The sequence below is a fragment of the Pungitius pungitius genome, chromosome 17 (genome assembly GCF_949316345.1).
Source record: "Pungitius pungitius chromosome 17, fPunPun2.1, whole genome shotgun sequence".
Classification (NCBI taxonomy): domain Eukaryota; kingdom Metazoa; phylum Chordata; class Actinopteri; order Perciformes; family Gasterosteidae; genus Pungitius; species Pungitius pungitius.
The window spans coordinates 12,032,130-12,050,447 of NC_084916.1; the positions used below are offsets into that span (position 1 = coordinate 12,032,130).

The 18,318-nt window shown below is 44.0% G+C and overlaps 2 protein-coding genes across 2 annotated transcripts; both read left to right on the forward strand.

Annotated features, from left to right (window-relative positions):
- Window positions 1-958: 958 nt before the first annotated feature.
- On the forward strand, window positions 959-6,279 carry LOC119219692 (transmembrane protein 196). The gene is made up of 5 exons (XM_037475033.2): window positions 959-1,600; window positions 3,224-3,280; window positions 4,829-4,964; window positions 5,327-5,445; window positions 5,611-6,279. The coding sequence occupies exons 1-5, from the start codon at window positions 1,436-1,438 to the stop codon at window positions 5,680-5,682; spliced, it is 549 nt and encodes a 182-aa protein (XP_037330930.1). The 5' UTR covers window positions 959-1,435; the 3' UTR covers window positions 5,683-6,279.
- Window positions 6,280-7,808: 1,529 nt separating this feature from the next.
- polr1f (RNA polymerase I subunit F) lies at window positions 7,809-11,728 on the forward strand. The gene is made up of 4 exons (XM_037475075.2): window positions 7,809-8,110; window positions 8,421-8,562; window positions 8,657-8,865; window positions 10,551-11,728. Exons 1-4 carry the CDS (start codon window positions 7,851-7,853, stop codon window positions 10,951-10,953), a joined length of 1,014 nt encoding a protein of 337 aa, XP_037330972.2. The 5' UTR covers window positions 7,809-7,850; the 3' UTR covers window positions 10,954-11,728.
- Window positions 11,729-18,318: the final 6,590 nt, after the last annotated feature.

The following is an 18,318-nucleotide window of genomic DNA, read 5'->3' on the forward strand; positions in this document are numbered from 1 at the left end:
CTGTGAAATGGCCCGCCTTGAAGCCTGACTGGTCGGGGTCAAGGAGGTTGTTACGGTGGAGATAGGAGGAGAGTTGGTTAAAGATTGCATGTTCAATACTTTTAGACAGAAAGGGAAGAAGAGAGACCGATTTATAGTTGTTTTCTTCAGAAGGTTTGAGGGTGGGTTTCCTCAGGAATGGGTTAAGTTTTGCCTCCTTCGGAGAGTTGGGAAAACAGCCAGATAACAGAGAATTGTTAATGAGACAGAGGATGAAAGGAAGAATGTCAGGAGCGATAGAATATGGGATGGAATGGGGTCAAGAGGGCAGGTGGTCGGACGGGCAGAGGTTACTAAGGTAAGAACTTGGTTAGGAGACGGGGGGTGAAAGAGGGAAGCAAGGGCGATAGAGGTGTAGTCGGTGGGACACAGGAGAGTAGCTATTTCTTTGGTAAAATAGCTGACAAAGTCTCTAGGAAGAAGGGTGGAGGAGGACTGGTGGGTTGCCAAGGAGGTTGGAGAAAATAGAAAAGAGTTTTTTGGGGTTAGAAAATGAGGACTCTATTCTGGAATGGTAGAAAGTGGATTGGTAGAAGAGCTGGGGCCACAAGAACCTGGACTCAAAACAGACTCAAGGCGAGGTAGTCAGGTGCATAGACAATGTATTTACTTCAGGGTTCGGTACACAGGTAGTCAGACATAGCACGCGGATCAATTCAAATCGGCGGGCAAAGATTAACGGGTAGACAGAAACGGGTCAAAACACGAGACGGTACACTCTGGAAAATCGCTGGTAAGCTCATTAAACAAAATATTTATATTCCCAATTCAGTGTTATGATATCCACTCAGTTTGTAGCTCCAAACTCCCAGAAAAGTTGTCATTCACATTACTCAATATATATATAGTTTTGGTCAATTTGAGCTTGATTTCGACACTCTTTTTTGATTATTTGCATCAGGTGTATGTTCTATTATCAACTAACCCGTTTCAGTGCTCACTTTAAGTTACAACGTTGATCCATTTAACATTGAAGACTTTCGGCTCTATGGAGTTTGATTGGTTCCACATGTGGGCGGAGGCTGAGACTCCTGGTCTCTTGGATCCCCATGTGTCTACGTGCGTGTGTGCGTGTGTGTGTGCGCGCGCGCGCGCGCGCGCGTGTGTGTGTGTGTGTTTGCAGTGATGGTTAAGTACCTTGGACAGCGCCGGGAAAGGCAGACGCACTTAAGCAAGCAGAGGGACTTTCTCTTTAAAAACCAAATCGCAACCGCAGAACAAGCTTTCCCTCCTCCGGCTTTGTGGACTCCATTTCGGACCTTTTTTTTCGGATAACTCCTATTTTCCAGTCGGGCATAACAAAGCAGCAGAGCCGCCGCCGGAGGACCGGGAAGGGGGCTCCCCTCTCGCCCATCCGCCCGCCTCCTGTTGCAGCTGGAGAGATGCCCGAGGCAGAATGTGCTCCAGCCGCAAGATCCTGTGGAGCCTGCTCCTGCTGTCCGTGGTGGAGGTGGGACTCGGCGTGGCGAGCATCGTCCTCGGGGCCGTTGGCATCAGCTGGGTCCGGGGCCACCACAAGCCGCAGCAGGGCGACGCGTCCCCGGTGTGGAGCGGACTCTGTGTACGTCGCGGGAGAAACCTTTGGCCTAAGTTTGCTTTGTTTACTTACAGGGTGGATGAGTATCTCTTAGCGTGACGGCTAAGAGTAAAGGCAACGATACAACTCAAGGGAATTATCTACCACCCACCTTTGAATATCTCAAAAGCATCCCTCGGCAGGCTGTATCCTAAATCACTGGCTAAGGTTTACTGTTGTTTTGTTATGTTTCTGAATGTAAGATATTAACTTTGTGTTTCATATACGTCCGTAAAATCATAATTCAACAATAATTCAGGCTTAGACTCTGTTAAGCTATATATCTACATTTTTGAGTGTACGAGAAAGCACAGGAAAAAGGTGAGTTGATTTCTGTTCATACTGGTGCTTTATCTAATATTAATCACTAACTGGAAGTTTTCGTTTCTCTCTCTGGCTCATTGTCTTGGTTATGCAATGAAAAGACTCTCACAATTCTCATAACCTTATTTCATTATGAGGTAAGGCAGTATATTTTATTTCTGGGGGTTACACTATGGGCCTGCAGCTCAGGAAATATGAATCATAGAGAAACATGATTTCAGCAAAGTATCTCAAAGAACCCTGTGGTGTGGGAAATCTATGGAGGGAAAAATTGCAGATATGTTGGAGTCCATGTTTGTGTGAGTGTGTCAGCAAAGCTGTTGTGCACCATGACAGGCTTTGTGTGTAACCTCACTGCTGCATACTGTTTCTTTAACCATGTGACTTTTTCCAAAACTGGTAATTTACACCGTTGGCCGATTAGAAATGTTCTTCTGGAAAGGGATCCTCGCTCACATCTTAAATTTGTCCAGAATTTTTTTATACTTAAATGTACCGAACTGAATTACTTACTAATAATTTCTTTAATTAAAAGACAAAATCTTTAACATGTAACAACTCAGGCATGGTTTATTGTGTTTTATACTATATGTATCACATGCTTTTATTTATTTTTTACACACAGGTACAGGAATCAAACAAACGATTTAGAAGTGATACTGAGAAACTGAAATCCTCCACGTGATTAGTCATTTACGTGTAACAATGTCATTTTAGAAATTTAGTAACTGGACAAAAATAGTTCCATTCATGGATTTCTTTTGTCTAGACTTGATCTATTAAATTTCATCCAATGAACAAGGCCATGAGATAGGACAGAAAACTCTGTTTAGTAAGTGCACCTTGCTCTTAACTAAAGCTGATTTTAGGTTGCTTCAAATATCTAATACATTTATTAAAAACATCAAGAATCCAACTTAAAAGCAAAAGTAATTGGAGTCAAGATTGAATTCTCTTGCAGAAACTTTCAGCAAAACAATGCGGCTTGCATCTCATTAAACGGCCCCGGCTTATTCTGCCATCGTAATACGCTGCGGCGTTGTTCCCGTTCAGTCTGAATCATTGACATCCAGGACAACATGGCTTCCTGCTAGAAGACACACTCTATTTTTAGAGGGGGAAAGTTGCATCTGTAAAGAATACGTTTACCCTTTTCCGGCTGTTAGCTTGGGAAGGAATACAAATACTTTCAATTCAATATTTCCTAACCAGTAATTTTCCTAAGACAAACAACTTTTGAAACTGCTTGTTTACTTGTTTTTTGTTCTCTCTCTCTCCTTCCAGTTTCTGGTCTGTGGGATGTGCGGATTGCTGTGTGCTCGCAAGAGGACAGGTCTTATTGTGAGTGCATGTATTTAGGTCCTCTGGTTCCCACTGGCTATTCTTTATTGCCCTTTAGTATTGGTTCATGGTCTCATTCTATTTCATTTTCCTGCTCCAGCAAACACAAGAGAGACCCTGCAGTTATATGAAACATTGGGGAGTGAAACATTTTTAAAGGAATGAATTCATAGTTTGATACCAAATATGAAACAGGGGTTTCTAGGGAAAATGTTCCTTACATTTAATGTGCATTAAGAAGGTACTTGATATAGTTGTCCTATGAACTGTAAGTGTTGCTGGAGCTTTGCTCTCATCTTCTTCCTGCAGCCTTTAAGTCAAGGATAACTGCCTGCTGGCTGGAAGATTACATGTGCCTGGAAAACCTGTCACCCCAAACTGTGTGTGTGTGTGTGTGTGTGTGTGTGTGTGTGTTCGGGGGCCTGCAGGTGCTTACAGCGGGCCCCGAGAAAGACATCTGAGGGAAACCGGAGGAGACTCGCAGTCACCTCTCCTCTTCTCCCTCTGTTGTTCTTTCCGTCTTCCTCTGCCTCGGCGCTCGCGTCGCAGTCTCTCTGTGTCCGAGTCCTCGTGTTTCTCTCAAACTCCCTCTGCGTCCTGCAGGGAGGGAGGGCACTGACGACGGATCGATGTCAGCACATTCTGCTGTAACAGAGACATCCCTCAACCTTTCTCTCCCTCCGTCTCACCGTATCCATCCCCATCTGTCGCCCGTGTCGCCATCCTCAACCTCGCCCCTCTCCCTTTTTTCCTCTTTCTCATCCTTCTCTGTTGAATCTAATCCTCCACAGTCGCTTCGATGCTCTGACTCTCTCCATCTCCCTCTCCTCATCTATTTCCATCCCCTCTTTCCTTGTTTGCCTGAGGGGTGATGATTGCATTAGGTTGGTTTGGCTCCGGAGTCCTGCCAGCCGCGTTCCACACTTCCCCGGGTAATGACTGAAATTGGAGAAGCCCCTTTCCATATAGTAGGAGTTGTAGGCACTAAAGGCATCTTTACAGCAATAAGCGAGAACCCGAACCCCTGACACGACACACACACACATATGCATGTACAATAGACGCAGAGTTGAATTAAATTGATTGTATTTTATTATTCTGATTGAGGAGTAACGGAACCGTGGTGATTTTGCCATCAGATCCTGCTGGGGAAAATTTCACACTGGGTAATTGTTTTCCAGTTGCTTTTTATTGTTCTAAGGAGGTAGACCGTAAAATGTGATTCATTCAAATGCTGAAAGGAAAATCTCCCCAACCATCTAACACACAAACAAGCAGAGTGATGCCAGCATATTTGCAAGCAGTGCAGTATTTCTGAAGGAGACAGGAGGTTCTGAGAGCGATCCAACTTTTAAATAGTAAAGGAGATTTATTTAGACTGATACGCATTACTCACCCGAGTAGCCGTCATCCAAAACACTAGATTGATGGAGGCGGAAGCTTTATAGTTTTTGTCCCCACATTTTGACAGAAAGTTTGCAGGTGTGTTGATAAGATTTAAATTCTGCCGGTTGCATCAACTTCAATCGTTCCCTCTGTCTCTGTCAGATGATACTGTTTTCGGCCTGCTGTATCTGTGGTCTGATTGGTGGGATTCTCAACTTCCAGTTTGTCCGGGCGCTGAACAAACGACCAGACTCCATGCACTCCATCCATCTGGCTGCCATGACTTTGGCCTGTCTGGGTAAACATGACACTACAAAGGGACGTGAAATGCAACACAGCTGAGCACACACGTTAAGCATGTGGCATGTTTTATTAGAAACATGTTTTTGTCAAGTTTTTGAAGAGAATAGTTACATACAAATGTTTGAATTAAAAGTAAAGCAGCTCTTTACTGTTAATTACCCCCAACCTATTACTGTGAGTCCCACATCAAAGCTCCACTTCTAGAAGACACAGAGGACAAATGCTCCTCAATTATACTTTTTTTTAGACCCCTTACCTACACCTTGTGTCTTTTGACAAGAGTTAGCTAAATGCTAACATCAGACAGCCCACTGTTTCCTTAAAATAAGGAACTTTCCCTTCTCCTGTCTCTTCCAGGGATCTCCTCCTGTACCTTATCCACGTGGCTCACCTGTCGCCTGGCGAGCTCCGAGCAGCAGAGGATGTTCCTTGAGCGGGAACACTCGCTACACCACTCGCATGAGATGACCGAGAAGGTAGGAGACAGCAGCAGGAGCTTGTCAACAGTGTGGCCTTTACGCTAATATTTGAATGAAAATGTGTCTTTCAACACCTCAGATCATTTTGAAGTTTGTGTTTGGGGATCGTGTGTTAAGGTAAGTGTATTTGTGTGTGTGTGTGTGTGTGTGTCCCCTCAATAGGAGATCTTGGACAACTCCAGCAACGGCATTCCTCAGATCTCCTACAACGGACACGCCACAGCATCACCATGACAAAGTGCCACCGGGGGCGTCTTGCACACATTGAAAGATAGACAGTTCACAAATGTCTTATATAGTTACTATATCCTGGGTGCAGAGAGCGAAGACCAGGTCTCTCGGCTTGGGACCACTTACCGCTGGATGAAAAGAAGGACATTTTGACAGCAATATGGAGGCGTTTGTGCTTCTGAATGATTATGCAAACACAGGTTCAAACCTCTAAGATATCCAAGATATACTCAGACAAATGTCGGGATGGAGAGCTGCCTTTTGGGGCGTAATTCAGATGTCAAACATCTGTGTTGAAGGAAAGTTTTTTTTCCAGCGAGATGCCTCAAAGTAATGAGTAATTTCAGTTTCACTTTATTTAGTCCCCTTGTCTATACTTTTTGTTATGGGTTTATGGAATGCATATCCTGAGATAGCCTAACATATGTATTACCCAATATTGGAATGGTTTGATATGAAATACAGTGATGCGCAATGTCCTGTATTGTATATCCATGCTTGTATATCAGGAGAATAGCCGTACCTATAGAGAAAAGATATTTTTATAAATGCTTCTTATAAAATGAATTTAATTAAACGTATTAGAAATGAAAAAATGGCAAATAACCTGTTTTATAGCTGCTTTCGAACCACCTTTCTACCAACAGTAAACAACAAAGCCAACTTTCATGCACGCACACAGACAGAAACACAGCTGTGACCTCTGAAGAAGATTTACAATTACTCTGACAACTAACTCTAACAGATGCAGAAGCCACTGGTAGCTCCTGCTGACTCAGAAACCATGTCACAATGTATCACCGTGACAACAGTTAGGAGTGGGCCATGGCGCCTAAAAGAGCGCCATATCTGCACTACATTGTGCGTGTTTGTGTGCGTGTGACTTCCTGTGGTGCTGCTCTGTCAGAAAGCAGTAACACTATATTAGCCTGTGTGTGTGTGTGTGTGTGAGAGAGAGAGAGAGAGAGAGAGAGAGAGAGAGAGAGAGAGAGAGAGAGAGAGAGAGAGAGAGAGAGAGAGAGAGAGAGAGAGAGAGAGAGAGAGAGAGAGAGAGAGAGAGAGAGAGAGAGAGAGAGAGAGAGAGAGAGAGAGAGAGAGAGAGAGAGAGAGAGAGAGAGAGAGAGAGAGAGAGAGAGAGTGTGTGTGCATGCATTAGTTGCTCTAAATGACCCCTCAGGTCACCCTAATGATCTTAATGTGCCACCGTAGGTGAGAACAGGATACAGAATCAATGAGTGTTACTTATCAGATGAACAGCTTTGCAGCATCCTTGGTGCCCATCCTGCAGTTATCAAAGGGCACTATCAGTGCCTTAGATAACAGGAAGGATTCATGTCATTCATGAATTTACTGTCCCATCATTTCACTTCAAAACACTTTCAGTTAAAACCGTGTATGAGAAGTTTTTTTGTCTGTGAATGTTTCGTATGGCAGTGACTGTACTGGGTTAATCACCGGTTTTACCTCCTGGGTGGGCCCTGCTGGGCCCCTGCTGGGCCCCTGTCTTCCACCTATTCCCTGTGCAGTGTGTACAATGTCACCATGATGGATTAGTAAGGCCCCCAGATATTCTGTCTGATTAAACACAATTTAGTTTGATTGTATGTATTGAGTAAGAAAAATTGTCTGTGAAATCCGGGGCATTCAGCGGCCTCTGCAGGGCCTCAAGGCAGTCGCATGCTTTGCTTTGCTGGCTGAAGGGAACTGTGTTTTTGCCTTGATGCAAACCTTTAGTAGGTAGATACAATTCTAAGTCATTGGTTCTGATAATTTTCATTTCACAACATTTGGAAGGCAGCGTGATGGATTAAGATTTGACAAACAAAACCTTGAACAATATTTCAATATAGTCGGTTGCAATCATCAGTTGCTTTTAAAAAAAAGAATGTCATTATGACATAACATGGCTGTTTATCCTTGAGTTGAAGTAGTGTTGATTTAATACGCAATATAACTGGTATTTATTAGGTAAATCGATCTATACTTAAGTCATTTTTTTTCCTCCACATGCTGGAGCCTCACTGGGATTTAATTATATTGTTGACTGTAGTTCCCCTCCTGACCAGAAGGCGGCAGTATAAACAAGTCTTTTTGTATATATTTACAGCTGCTGCGCCTTCCTTCAAACCGGAATTTAGCGCGTCTTCCGTTTTCCGGTCTCCCTGAACAGCATGGCGAACTTCGAGCACGCCGAAGACGACCCAAAACACGCGAGCATGTCCGCGGTGACCGAAACGTCCGTTGCGCCGGGCGCCTTCGCCTCCTGCATCCCGTCGTTCGCGGCCGCCTCCGAGCTGATGTCGGCGCCGTACTCGTGCCTGGTCATGAGCGCGCACCGGAGACACGTCGCCCTGCCGCCGGTGTACCTCAACAAGAAGAGGACCGGCATTCAGGAGGAGCTGGAAGCCGAGCTGCTCAAGTTCTCCCAAAGGTGACGTCAGTTGATTTTTCTTTTTTTTTTTAGGTTGAGTGGTGGAGAAAGGTTAATTCACTACTACCTAAATGCAAGTATACAAAATAAAGCTTTACGGGTAATACTCTACTACCTAAATACAAGTATACAAAATAAAGCTTTACGGGTAATACTAACATATATTTGTATTATTATGATTGGTTACTGTGTCTGCAGCCTAATTCTAAGTGCAGCCGTCTTATTTGCATGTCTTATTTTACCTTTGAACAGTGACAATTGATCACGCTCTCTATGAAACTAATTCAACTTGGCTTGTTTGACTCTTCAGACTACAAGGAGTTCCCGTGGCTTATGAAAACATCAGGATAGTGGGTCACCATGGAAACATCTACGACGACAGCGGCTACATCCACATGGACATAGAAGCCAACTTCATCATCTTTGAGCCCCTGAAAGGACAGAAACTGGTGGTGGGCTTTACTGTTTTTTCATTTCATTTGTGTTGTTTATTTGTGGACCCCTTTTGCGACACCTACTTAAATCCCTTCTGTGTTTATTTCCCAGGGTAGAGTGAATAAACTGGGAGTCGGCCACGTGGGCTGCCTGGTGCACGGCTGCTTCAACGCCAGCATCCCCAGACCCAACCTGGTTTCCGTGCCGACCTGGCGGGACGCGGGGCCGAGGATCGGATCGGAGATGGAGTTTGAGGTGACGGCTCTGGACGCTGACACTGCCGGGGTGCTGCTGATCAGAGGGCGGATGAACAGGACCAGGTGGGTGTGGGCGGTGGTGGTTGGACAGAGGGGGGGGGGGGGACAAGACTAATCTGGGTTCCCTTTTGTTACAACAATGCAACTCGCCGGGCAGGTTACAGACTCCGCTGGAACTACTTGAAAAAGACTCGGACTACAGAACCTTAGCTTATCCTAAATGGAGTGAACAAATAAAGGTACTGTAGGCAGATCAGTTCGTCATTTCCCACGGGAAGCGAGTGGTTCACCTGTTGCAGCGGGTTAGCGGGTTTTTGACTTGCCTCAAAACATCTGGTCCCCTTTTTTTTTTCCCTCGCTAAAGTTCCGCGCACGGTAATTCTCCAGAGAAGCAGCCGTATTGATCACGTCTGCTCCTTGGATTGGAACATCTCCGCTACTGCTCTGACAGCTACTCCAGGCAGTGTCCAACTGAAGGAGGTAGATGGTGACAGACGCCATATTCTTTACATTGTTGTACAGCTTGCTCGTGGTGATCACTTTCATTAAGTCAATAAAAATCTGAGACACAAATAAACACAAATCAAGCTTGCTAACAAGGTGTCTTCCTAGCGGCTAAACTTAGTGAAAACCTGTCATAATCACTTAATGACAAACTAGCAAGTCAACGTGCAGCGAATAGTCACAGATGCGCCATCGACCAGGTGTTTTTTTTAGCGTAAGAAATCGGATGTGTGGCGTGTGAAAACATGCAAAAGCGCATGTGTCACACAGGGAAACCCGTGAGAGATGGCAGCCCTGTAGCTGTGTTGGCGTGACAACAACTTTCCTAACAGTCAAACATCAAGTGCAACACAAGACAAAGCAAGACAGCAAATAAGTTACTGAATAGTCCAGCAGAAATATAAACATGCAAAGTAACTTACAATTTCAGTCATGTGGGCCTATGATCATGAGGTCAGAATGCACACAGAATTGTACTAAATAATACACGATGCAATTTTCATTGTTTTTCAATAAAGGGGAGAAATTGCCCTTTAATTATGTGTCCATCTTTAATGTACCCAACCCACATAGCTTTAGTTTTTTAGTTTTTCATCTATAAAATTATGTAATTCATACTTATATAGTCATACTTATGTAGTCCTATTCAGATATGGATAATAGGCCTACATAGCGTGTATAATCAATGCTATGATTTTACCATGTCGTTTTCATCAATATTTTGCTGTGGGTTAATACTAATATGAATAATTAGTTAAGTGTTCAAAAAGCTGGGCAGGAACAAGCTGGAAAACAGGGAACCTTTTATAGATGTTTTATTTATTACTCTCATAGATAAATATTCCAGTATTGTATTTGTGGTATCGTAATATTTTTGCAGGTATGGTATCTAAGTCATAATTTTGGTATTGTGACAACCCTACTCCCGACATGTCTTTGCCTGCGTCATGTGACAACAACTATTGTCCCGCTGGCTGCCGTTTCCTCAACGTCGGCTCGGCTCTTTTTCTTTTTTTTTGTTCCTCCCGGCGCATCTTTGAGTGGCACAACGAATCGATCGAACACTTTTAAAATCAAATTTGATCAATTTCAGCGGTTCGTTGTTGCAGCCCAACATTAACTCTTTTATTGGTGCTTTTCTTGGTCTCGCCAGTTTTCGTCGTCTGAGCTGGCTGTTTAATGTTTTCAAAGCTGTGTGTAAACTCTTGATTGATCAGTGTTTTTTTTTTTTCTGTGGTTTTCAGGGTGCAAGAGCTGCTGGCTATGAGCGAGGGCTCAGAGTCAGGATCCACTGAAGAGTCTCCCAAAAACACCCCCAAAAAGAAGAGTGCCATCCGCAAAGTCAAAGAGGGCAGCACAACACCACAGGTGAACGGAGCAAATATTGAAGAGAATGGCAATGAAGCTGGTGAGAAAAATAAAAAGAAGAAGAAGAAGCAGAAACACATAAAGGAAGAAGAAGAAGAAGAAGAGGAGGAGGGTGAGCTCTCCACTATGGCGGTTCACTGCAGTGACTCCAGCGGGTACCTCAGTGACAAGCCAAGCAAAAAGAGAAGTCGTGAAACTAGTTCAGCAGGGAACTTAAGTTTAAATGCGGCTCCAGAGCCACCAAAGTCCAAAAAAAAGAGGAAAAGTGATTTGAAGTGAAGAAAAAAAAAGATCTTCTCTTTGGAAAATGGTGTGTGTGTGTGTCAGACACCATAGAAATGAAAATTATGGCTCTGGAGGAAAATGCAGATGTGACATGACAACTAAACGTCCTTCTTTTAGCGAGCAGGAGCTTCTGAGCTCCCCTAAAGTCACTTGATTCAGGCCTGCAGAAGAATGTTGTGCAAAAGCACATGACTCGATGGAACCAGCCGGTGTTGGACTGCAGCTCTCTTTTGCTGCCTGTGGGGGGAGCAAAACATCTTCAAAGCCTTTAAAACACCGGAATGAAACCATGTGAACCTCATTTTTTAAACAACGTGTTGAGTCCAAGTTGATATTACTTCTCTGTAACAACTCTTTTGAAACAATTGTTTTGTAAAGTAGCTGCAGTTGAAGTATTTTAGATTAATTTGTGATCTCTTCAGTGTTGCTTTTCACACAAATGTCTTTGAAACAAACAGAAATGGACATTAAACAATCAGTTCTTATCCCAATTAACATGCGCATTTTTTAATGAGTGCTTCCAGAGATATTTCTTAAGACCAATCATTTGTTTATTCAAAATAACTGAAGACAAGCTGGGTCTGCAAGTTCTCCAGTGACAGATCTGTTAGAAGAAATTACCCCTGTAATGTTTTTAATACAAAGATTTCCTGTTCTTTGTCACATATTCCCTCCCACAACAAACTCTTTCATGCTGACCAGTTGGTGTCGGCTGATAAAGCGCTGAGAGACGACCTGGAGATCTTAGTGTTTTCTCCCACACACACACACAGCCTGCCTTCAGAGGGGAGTCTCATTAGTTGTAAGGTGCTAAGAGCTGGAGAGCTTATCGGGATCCGCCTAAAGAGGACTGATAAGAAGCTGCAATTAACTTTGCTCATCTTTATCTGTCCCGCTGGATCTAAGCTTTTGCAATTTAAAACCTTTGACATAAATGCAGACTTAACAGTTCATGAAGCCCACAAATATTTATTAAATGAGATTAATATATATTTGTATATGTTTGCTGTGAAGCTGCCTTTAGCTTAGCATTAAGACCAGAAACAGCAAGCTTGGCCTCGGTCCAGTGTTTAACATGTCATGATTTTAAATAGTACGTTTGACCATTTTTACCAACAATTGACCATTTATTAAGACCCAGTTACAAACTAAGTACTTCAAATGTTTTGAGCTCTTGGTGAACTAACACACACAAAATACACAAATCAAGTAATGTTTCCACAAATTTAGACTTTAGAAGACTAACTCTCCACAGTACTTATGACCACAAAGACTTTACAAATCGCTTCCAGAACGCTGTCAACGACCTCAACTTGTGCTGATTCAGCTGTGTGAAACTTAAGACATTTAAGAACAGTCATCTTTAAAGTGTACTCTAAATGTTTGATACCGCGTGTCCTCGCATGACCCCCCCTCTCTTGTCTTTATCAGTCTTTTGCCCAAATCCAGCCCAGCCCATGTGCACCTGTACCCCCTCCCTCCATCACCACTCATTCATGTTGTCGTGCCTTCTATCACTCCCTCGCGCTGACTCCCCCTCTGCCCCTGCCCTGCTTTCTCTCTTCCTCCTACTTGTCTCCCTGATTTATAGGAGGCGGTGTGCAGTTCACACACATTCCACTCCTGCAGCGCCCCCCCCCCCCCCCCCCCCCTTCCTCGCCACTGGACTCATATCTATGCTCGGCCATTCATCTTCATGATCCTCCACTGGAGATTACAAGAAGAAGTTGAGAGAGTGGGGACAATAGGAGGAGTGTTGTTTTCGTTAAGCGGGCCAGACGATCTGTTCATTCACCTCTGGCTGCCTCTGGAGGAGCGGCCTCTGATGTGCGCGAGTGTTAATGTGTGTGGATTGGCTGCGTGACACTATCTCCTCTGTCAACTTTTCCAACCCTGTCGTACATGAGAGAAGCCCAGAGGTCTTTATGGAGAACAATCGGCTCACTTACGCAATGCTTCAGGTTCAGGACACACAACCACAGAGACACACTCACACACAATCTCGTAACAACCCATGCCACACACACACTGGCTCACCCATGCAGACACTGCGCGTCCACAAATCCCCGTCCATGCACACCCCCGTTGGCCAAGCCTAATTAGTTATGTGGTCGGCACTCTGCTCTGTCCCTGAGCCCCAAATGGCAGCAGGTCATAAAACGTTAAGTATTCCACCAGTCGGGGCCGTGCAGCTGAGGCCGTATATCCTCCGCCGCGGCCCGGGCCAGGCCTGACTCGTACCCAGGCCCATCTCTCACGGGCCCGCTGACATCCACGAAATCTCTTTACGGCGTTTTCAAAGGCATTTCTGGGGGATTTTTGGCACTTCTGTTTTGCATCTCTTTTTCTTTCTTTTTTTTTAATGCTCCCACAGGTAAGCTCACACAGAGTCAGACCGGCTCCGCCATTAAACTCCCTTTCCCAAGGGATCAGAGTTCACACACAGGCACACACGAGCTCGTGCACACACGGACACACACAGCTAACCCCAAAAGTAAACATTGCATTGGTTGGAGAGTTGGATTCCCATAGTTAAGTTTGTTTCCTTGGTACCCGACACCCACAGTCCTGCCCTCAGGCACCATGGCAACGATGCACGGGTGTTTGTTGTGACATCATTTCACTAGCTTGTGTGTGCATGTGCGAGTTTGTCCAATTTCAAGCGGCTGTTGTCCTACATCAGGTATCTGAAGGTTTGATCATCCGACCTCTTCTCTCTGTGTTTCTCTATCGTGATACTTCATCATTTTTTTTAGTTATCGCTTATTGTTGAATATTCTTTTTCAGGTTTTTTTGCCACAAGAGGTTGGAGCCTCACCAACTTGGAAATCAAATGTGTGTATATTTGGCAGTGAAAAGTGGCTGATAGTACAAACAGTCTCTCCTGAAAGACATTCATAGTGTTGCACTTGTCCACATGAGGGGCGAAAGAAAAACACGTCTGATGAAGCATACTGGCAACTTACAAAGACGTCGCCGTTTAGCTTAGTTTAGCCTGAGGACTCAATGAAGGGAAACAAAACCGGCTTCATTTGTTGTCAGTTTAAATGATTGTTTTTAGTTTTAATTTTAATTTTGTGTGTGTGTGCGTGACTGCCCCGTCCGGTAAGATTAATAGGGCTCAATGTAATCAGCAGTTAATGGGAGGCTCACAGACGTCTAGACAGTGTTCAGACCCAACCATAACTCCTACACCCAAAACGCTGGGGAAATATGGGAAGGACAAAAGGTAAAACAAAAAAGATTTTAATCTTAACTGTATGCAGCCATTGTGACATTAATATCATCCACAGGGACCGAGTTTGCATTGAAAGACTGAGGCTAAATCAAAAGAACATTTGCACATAAGTGTGAAAGTCAACATTGTGATTTACTGTGGAACAACGAGCAAACGTAAAAACTGCTCTCTGTTCCTCTTGCGTATTAATTGAGGAGGAGGAGGAGGAGGGGGGGGGGGGGGCAGAAATGTGGAGTGGAGTAAAGAGGGGAGGGGTAAGAAGAGGAACACACACGGGATATCATCAGACTTTCAGTCGCAACCTCCTCCAAAACCACAGGAAAGTAAATGAGCCAGAAGAGGTAGAAAAAGAAAACGAATGCGTCTGGAAAAAATGACCTCATGTTTAGTCCTGTAGCTTTACACAACAATACCCAGGACACGACTAAATCCATGTTAATTTTATGACTGAAGGTCCGTTTTGGGAAAGAGAGAGTGAGAGAGAAGAAGAAGTAAAAAAAAAAAGAGCAAATCCTGGGTGGCTTATTAAGTGTACGTTAGAGCTGATTGCTGGAAAAACGCTTATAAAGTCATCGACGTGAGGATGAAAGAAAGTCCCATTTTCAGTGAACCGTCCGCCAACTCTGGCTAACAGGATGACGTTAATAACAACAGACCGCACATGTGACAGAGAGAGAGAGACGGAGATGTTCCGATGAGATGCCGAAGAGAGCAGCTCCCACAGAAGTCCTCTATGTTCAAACTGAGTCAGAAGGATTCAACAGTGGTGCAGCAGCAGCTTCGTCACGCTGGTAAAATAAAAGCTAGAGGGAAAAGGCTTTAACTGATTGCTGTTCAGCGTCGAAAGTAATCAACCAGGGCCAAGGTTTATAACCATTATTACCACAATCATCTGTACGGTCTGGTGATCTGATGTCAGTGTGAACATGAGCTCTATGAGTCTTGCAATTATTTAAAAGGGATCCTCTGTGGCTCTTTGTTTTTATATAAACGTTTATTTTTCAAGTTGTGTCAGAGAAATGAGCTTTTAATCATTACGTGACTTCTCAAAAGAATTTATATGCAGACAGAATAAAATATTTCTGTTTGCTTACGAGTGATGAGTAAGAATACCAAGAATCCTCGAGCTGAGCTGATTGTACTGAGTCATCACTTCAAACAGTAAACGTGACCACAAACACTTTTCTTTGTAGCGTCATGTTAAATTGGTTACAATATATAAGAGGAAATGTATTGGGATTCCATCATGAGTTTAATGCAGGATGGTGCCTTATTCCAGCTGGAAAGTTTAATTGTTTGTATGAGAATTTATGATTTTTTTCTCTCCGCTCCTGAGCTGTTGTGGCACCTTGTCGCGGAGTTACGTAGTAACATATTTTTTACAATCTGTGAAGAGAAAAAACGGAGAAATACATAAATAAATAGTAATAAACCTCTATGGCAGCATGAGAAAACCTGAAACGACAACGTGGTTTAAGCACGCTGCCCCTCTACCCTGTCATCAACAATATCATCATCATCATCATCATCATCCTCATCAGGTGGTGTCTTCAGTTTCCTCATTCTTCCAAACACCCACCACAGTTCTGAATATGAGCGTTAACACAAATGAAACATGGCACCCTTAAAATACACAGCCGAGAGTGGGTGACCTTCTTTTAGAAAATAAACACAGACATTACTCACAGACTGGAGAGGGGGGGGCGGTTGACGTGAGCTGAGGCAAGGTGCTGACATGGGTGACGGTGGGGGGTGTGGGGGGAAGGGGGGGGGGGGAAGGGGGGGGGGGAGCCTCCCTTTTCAGTGTGGCAGTGGAGAGGTAGAGCTGAGAAGGCTGGATTGAGAGAAAGAGGTTCACTTGGAAAGGAGGAGTTGAGGCCTTTGCAGCGGTTTTGGGTGAGTGGGAGGTGTGGAGAAAAAGGTGGGGGCGGGGGGGGGGGGGGGGCGGGGGGAACACCACATGACACCCCGTCGGGCCAAAGTGTCCAGCTAATCGGAGGGCGGGATGTAGAGGCAGGTGGGACAAGTGAACCAATGAGTCAGCGTCTGGGTGCAGAGGGAGAGAGGAAAGAAAGGCAGAGGGATTTCCCAGTGACACAATGAAGAAGATGGAGGCGGGTCAGGAGTTAAACTCATCTCCCTCACTCCCTCGGCGACTCCCTCCCTCTCGCATTTTCAACTACAAATTTGGTTGATTCGCAACACTCAAGGCTTACAGTCACACCGGTTGTTCTCTCCGATGTTGTGCTGTACGAAAGCCTGGAGATGAAAATGAAGGAGAAAAGGGGTCAGGAAAAGAGAGAGAAAGAGGGAACGGGAGAGGAGTGTCTCGTTTCAGATTTACAGTGGCGGTGGGAGAGATTTGGCAGTGCGCCTGCGGCCCAACGAGGACGGAGCCAGAGGAGAAGTGGGAAGACAGATTTATTCAGTGCGAACACTGGCTGATCTGGAGCAGCACACTGGATACATGTTGTTCTCCGGCGATTTTTATACATAAAGAAAAAAAAAGACAACCGCTGCAGCATGTTCTTACAATAGTCCGCAGTTTTCTTCAATGATTTCGTGAGTGTAGTAGTACAGAGTAGAAACGAGGTTTCCCAACACCCGTTCTTCCCGAGCCGCCTGTGCTGGTATTATGACGATGTATGAACTCAACATACATAAGCGATTAAGGGCAAAATCGTCTTTCTCCTCATCAACCTTATGGGCCGAGGTGCTTTTTGGTGACCCGTCAAACATCATGAATGAACCACGACTTCAGTTAAAATGGAAATCTCCGTTAAGGGTAACAGGTATATTGCTCTGGGTCTGACCTCAACCTCTGACCTCCCAGAGGGACAAGCCAAAAGACCATTTTATTTAATTTGTACAGTATGCATGTGAACAAATACTTAGTTAAGCCAGTTCTGTGAAGTTTGGGACACGACATTGTTTTATAAATATTTCTCTCTAAGTCCATTCCAGATCCAGACATCTTGACAATCGTTCTGTTTACCACTGATGTTTTTGATGTCAAAGCTCCTTTGTTTACTTCCACAAACATTAAGTGACACCACAAAAACTCGTAAACTCAAATAATAACTGAGTAGAGCAGGAAATGACCCATTATGAGTCTCTAAGAGAATGTCTGTCCTGTGTTTCCACTCTGACGATAAACCCCTCTAGGTGTGTGCGTGTCTTCCGTGTGTTTGTGTGCCCCTTTTGGGGTTTTACTCCTTATTTAAGACCAATATTTACCCAGCAGCCCCAGGGTGAGATTACCTCATATTCTCCCACCCAGCTGTGCTTTCGAAGTGTTTCCACGGCAACCGGCGGAATGTGCCATCATGTTTATCCGCCTGACGGGAAAATCGGAGAGGAAGAGGAGGCAGCACTGGGAGATGGAGAAGATACACTTGGGTTAGAGTGTGCATACGAGGCAGACACTTACGCTCTCACACTCCTTTGTATATGCAATAACCGCACAAGAATGCATGAGACACAAAGTTATTGCCGGAATGTGACTGCTGTTAGAGTTTGTTCACTCTACCAAGAGCATTTATATATGATAACTTAATTAAATGTTTATTAATTAAATATCAGGACTTTTTGAAATGTTAATTGATATGTCTGCATGATAGCAATGCAGCATCCTAAACTAAGGAATAATTGTTGCATATGAAAGCGTGTGTGCATGTATTGTCATGTGGTTCCATGTGTGCTTGTGTATATATATTTATCTATGTTGCTTTTGCGTCCTATGTTCTTATGATGGCTGTGAAAGCAGGTTCTATATAGAAAAATATAAAAAATGCCATTATACTATGTTACCTCCCTTGTACGATGCCTTGGATTACATATTAGTTTATTGAGATGTGTACAAATTATAATGCATTACTTTTGTACAGTGAATGTGAACTAAAATACACGTCATTGTGCAGTCACAAAGAGATTTGTGATATTTGTGTTGAAATCCACGAAGCAATGCAAAACAAATGTTACATTTATTTTAATAAATGTAACATTTAAACTACTAAATCCTAAAACACAAACTGCTAGAGCAGTACAGTCTCTCCTCTTAAACCAGTTACGTTACCTTTGAGTAACGCATCTAACCCCAAGAGACTAAAAGTCTGGAGAGT